The sequence below is a fragment of the Meleagris gallopavo genome, chromosome 30, assembly GCF_000146605.3.
Source record: "Meleagris gallopavo isolate NT-WF06-2002-E0010 breed Aviagen turkey brand Nicholas breeding stock chromosome 30, Turkey_5.1, whole genome shotgun sequence".
Lineage (NCBI taxonomy): Eukaryota > Metazoa > Chordata > Aves > Galliformes > Phasianidae > Meleagris > Meleagris gallopavo.
Genome location: NC_015040.2, coordinates 1645284 through 1649609, shown reverse-complemented (window position 1 = coordinate 1649609; position 4326 = coordinate 1645284). Strand labels below are relative to the sequence as shown.

General features: G+C 53.0%; 1 protein-coding gene across 1 annotated transcript; it reads right to left on the bottom strand.

Annotated features, from left to right (window-relative positions):
• Positions 1 to 415: 415 nt before the first annotated feature.
• LOC104914671 lies at positions 416 to 3155 on the bottom strand. The gene is made up of 7 exons (XM_010724861.2): positions 3071 to 3155; positions 2910 to 2996; positions 2275 to 2497; positions 1985 to 2127; positions 1554 to 1670; positions 1155 to 1373; positions 416 to 585 (listed from the first exon to the last, which is right to left on the bottom strand). The coding sequence occupies exons 1-7, from the start codon at positions 3122 to 3124 to the stop codon at positions 568 to 570; spliced, it is 861 nt and encodes a 286-aa protein (XP_010723163.1). The 5' UTR covers positions 3125 to 3155; the 3' UTR covers positions 416 to 567.
• Positions 3156 to 4326: the final 1171 nt, after the last annotated feature.

The window sequence follows — 4326 nt, the reverse complement described above, 5'->3', positions numbered from 1 at the left end:
TGTCTGTGGACCTCAGATCCCATCTGCACCTCCAAACCCTGACTCACCACTTGTACTGAACTAAAGCCATCCATAGGATTCACTTGGAGGAAGAGGATCCCATGCATGATTGAAGATCTTCAAGGGCTCCACGTGAAATTACTGGAGTATCTCAAAGGCAAACTCTGCATTTCTGGGGATGTTGTGTGTGGAACACCCATCCTGCACCTCTGGGGACAGCCTAGGGACATCTGAGATGAGTTGGTGTGACCACACTTGGGTACTGCTGCACAGCAGCACTGCTCTGCTCCCTCTTCCCATCACACACCACAGTATTCCAAAAGCCATCACTTCCAGGAGTGACAGAGACCCCCCGCCATGGCAGGGATCAGAGGGGATGGGCCCACTGTGGCCATGCCAGGTCCAGCTACTAACAGCCAACTGCATCCCAAATCACGTGAAAAAATAGGGTAACTTTATTATGAAGTTCAAAAAACAAACAAACGTCATTAAATGGGCAGCTTACACTACAGTATAGGTAGAGAGAAGCAGGCATGTCACAGCCAGAGTAGAGTTCAGGGCCATGGATCAGGGCTCCTGCTGACCCTAGGAGGGAAAATTAACCTTGAGCACAGCTGCAAGCATTCACACTGAGCTGATGGACCCCACAATTTCTCACCCTCCTATGAGCTGGGCACCAGATCAACGGGAACTGGGATAGTATCAGCCATGCAGGGACAGATGGATACAGAACAGCACAGGAGTCTTACTGCAAAGCTGCTTGTGATAAAGGCTCTCCCACAAAGACTTTCTATTCTACAGGAAGTTATGAGGGATTCATGATGTGCTACTAGCTTTGGCTCAGAGTTCACCTGAGAATCAGCATGAGATGCTCAGGTGGTATTTGGTAGTCCTGGCAGCCAGGAGAAGAAGGTGCCTATGCACACCCAGCAACCTCACTTCCAGGCATGATATCTCCTCACCCAAAGGGTGGTCACAGCCTTAACAGCCCTTGCTTTGCTGGCGCAGTGAAGCTGGGGAGAGAGCTGCCCCAAAAGCCCCCTCAGAACCTGGGGACATCTTCCCAACTTGAATCCCCTCTGAGCACTGATAGCCTGGAACATCTTTCCCAATAAAGGAGGGCAGATGAAACACGCACAGATGAGAATTCTTACCCCACTCTGCGAGGAACTGCTGCTCTCATGTTCCACATCAGCCTCTTGCTCGCTGCTATCCCTGCTGCTCACATCTTGGGGCGTCTGAGTGTCACTATCACCACTGTCATCATTTGAAGCATCTTCTGCACTGCTGGATGCAGCTGGGTCCTCCTGTCCCTGCTCTGAGCTCGTGGCCAAGGGCTCAGGGTTATCCCCATCGGGTTGGGCATTATTCAACTGCAGATAAGGGGAAAGGTCAGACTGCAGCTCCAAGGAAGGGCAGCACAGAACCTCAATGAGCAATTCTATAAATGCATCCCAGAAGCCTCCTTTAGCTGCAGAAAGAGGAAGGACTGAAGTGTCCTTCCAGCTGAGTATTGCTAAATTCCCCCAGGACCAAATCTGTTGCCCATTCACCTGGAGATCCAATGATTCCTTCAACATAATGGCTCCCTCATGCTCTTCAAACTCCAGGTCTGTCTCTGTACTGTTCTGGGACTTGTACTCCTCAGTGTCTGTATCCACCTCTGAGGGCTGGGGAGAGAAAAGGTGGCCCCTGAGGGATGCATTGCCCCCTCCCACAGGGCTGGGAGCTGCCACAAGTGGCCAAAGTGCTGCTTTGCAGGGACACCACCCAAAGGGGAGCTCTGGTGTATGGGATGAACGGGGCACCAAACATTAAAAGACGATGCTCAAGTGCTCCTTGGACAGCCTGCAGCCCCCAAAAAAGTGTATGTCAAAGGAAATCACCTTACAGCTCTCTGCACAGTGACAATCCCAGTCCACCAGGGAGACACAGAGACCACTCACAAGCATCTCTAAATCGCTCAGCTTCTGAGAAATGATACCTCATATGAGAGGTCCTCTGGGTCATCCTCTGGCAGGTCCTTCTCCAGCACCACCACCCAGGACTCCTGCTCCTCCAGAGCCACGTCGTCCCGTTTCCTCTTGTTTGCTTTGCTGGACGGGTTGATCAGAGCTTCTCGGATCTCTGCAGGAATCCACAGGAGGTGGAGTCACAACACACACAGAGCAAATACCTGTGCGCTTCCCATTTTCCCACCCAGCAAAGGAGCTCCAAACTTAACGTTTCCAGGCTGCAAACCCTATGAGTACTCCAGTAGGTCCCAGCTCTCACCCTTGGATATGTTGCTCTGGCCCCAGTCTGTGTGCAGGTGGCCCAGGACTGCCTGGATCCTGGTGGGGATGAAGGCAAGGAGGAAACGCGTCAGGCGCCCACGGCGCTTCTTGGCAAACCGTGTGGGTCTATGGGGAGACTGCACAGGGCAGATCCTGCTGATGACGGCCTCCATGGGGACCACAAATCCAACCCAGACTGATACTTTCTGAAGTATCTTCAGCTGCAGACACAAGGAGAATTACACTTGCAACGTGAGACCCCAATGAAACCCTTAAACCCTACTCCCTCCCAGTGCAGTGCTATGATTGGGACTTCAGCCTGGTCAACAGGCACCAGTTGGGTTACACTTTGTCCCAGAGATCTCCCATTTCTTCCAGTGCAGAGAAGAGAAATGTCAGTGCTGCAGTGCAGTGACCATTAGCAGAAGGAGAGCAAGAGAAGAACAAATCAAACAGAAATGAAGCTAGGGTGGGAAGGGAGGAAGAAGAAGAGAGTACATGGGGCACAGAGCAGAGGAAAGAGACTGAAAAAGCAGAAAGGATATGACAGAGAAACTAAAGCAACTGCTAACATCAAGGCCTTACCACCTATCCCTCACCCCCAAACCACCCCAGAGCAGGAGCAGCACCTACCAGGGACCTGACCATGCCCAGCTGAAGCACCTGGTGCAGGAACCTGCTGGAGAAAGAGCCAGGCTTGCTACTGGTCACCATTTGCCCCTAGATAGAAAGAAAAAGTCAGACATCCTTCATGTCACATTCAACATCACCCACCCAAACCTACTCCGCAGTACCTGGAGGAGCTCTGCCCAATCCAGATTAGTGCAAGGCTTAGCTGACTGCTCCATACAGCCCCACAGCCTGAACTGCACCAACCTAGCCTAGCCCAACCCACAGCACCCAGCCATTTGTACTTGCTGGCCCAGCTGCTCTCCATTGCCCTGACGAGCTGCCCAGCCCTCTCCTCAGCCAGGCAGCCCCACACCCTCCAATGGGGTTTCCTAGGTGTGAGCACGGATCTAGGTGTCTTGCTCGATGGAGGATGATGACTGTCAATCAATCGGGGGTTTGTTTTCTTTCCACTTGCGGTGCACATCTCCTAGCAGGGCTTGCACAGCCGAAGCTCTGGGTTGGGTTATCTCCCAACCCCCCAGTGCTTCCCCAACACTCCCAGTGCATCCCTGCAGGTCCTGCATCTCCCAGCCAGGGCAGGAACAGGCTTCAGAGGGGCAGTGGGGTCACCATCCCTGGAGGTGATTGAGAACCTCCTGGATGAAGCAGCGAAGGATGTGGTCAGAGGGCATGGAGGGGGTGGGTTGGGGCTGGGCTTGGTGATCTCAGAGATCTTTTCCAACCTGAACAATTCTATGATTCTGTGACTCTAAGTGGGCTGATGCAGGAGTTTGCCTGCTGCCTGTGACACAAACCAGTATATGGGACGCATGTGTGTGCTGTTCCTGCCCAGGTGGGACCACTGCTTTCCCGAGCCACAACTCCCCACCAGCACACAGGGCACAGTCACCAACCAACCCCACCAAGCCAGCTTCACTGCTGCCTGCGTGCTCATAAATTGCTTTTGGCTTTTATTGAGAAGCAGAACCTGCAAGGCCAGAATTAAAGCATTCATGGTCAGTGATGCTGTGGCACTAATGGAGCACAGTGCCCTGGGTCAGCAGCCGGGCTGTGGCTGTTGTCCCTCCAGTGCTCTTCATTTCCTGCAGGGCCCTTTGGGGTGGGACTGTGTGGTTCAGCACATTCCCTACAGTGACACCTCCATGAGAAATCATCTCAGTTTGATTCCCACCTTCTGCACTGTGGACAAAAGCAAGGAGTCCACAGTCCTGCTCTTCTCCCACTGAGCGTGCTGGTACCGGGGGATGTCAGCGGTGCACAAAGCAGCTGCAGAGCTTTTCAGAGTGCAAATCTCAGGCAACCAGGTGTGCATGTGCCTTCTGCTCAGCTCACATGGCTGTAGGGAGGGAGCTGTGTTCAGTTATGCCATAGAAAATCCACCGAACATTTATCATAAGGTGCTCTGGCACCGTGGGAT

Bases quoted from the DNA above. Each gene is read 5' to 3' on its own strand.
- LOC104914671 (XM_010724861.2), bottom strand. From the start codon at position 3,124: ATGGAGCAGTCAGCTAAGCCTTGCACTAATCTGGATTGGGCAGAGCTC. The intron at 2,498-2,909 runs GTAGGTGCTGCT...TTGTGTCTGCAG, and splicing joins TGGGCATGGTCAGGTCCCTG to CTGAAGATACTTCAGAAAGT. The intron at 2,128-2,274 runs GTGAGAGCTGGG...GGATTCCTGCAG, and splicing joins CCAGAGCAACATATCCAAGG to AGATCCGAGAAGCTCTGATC.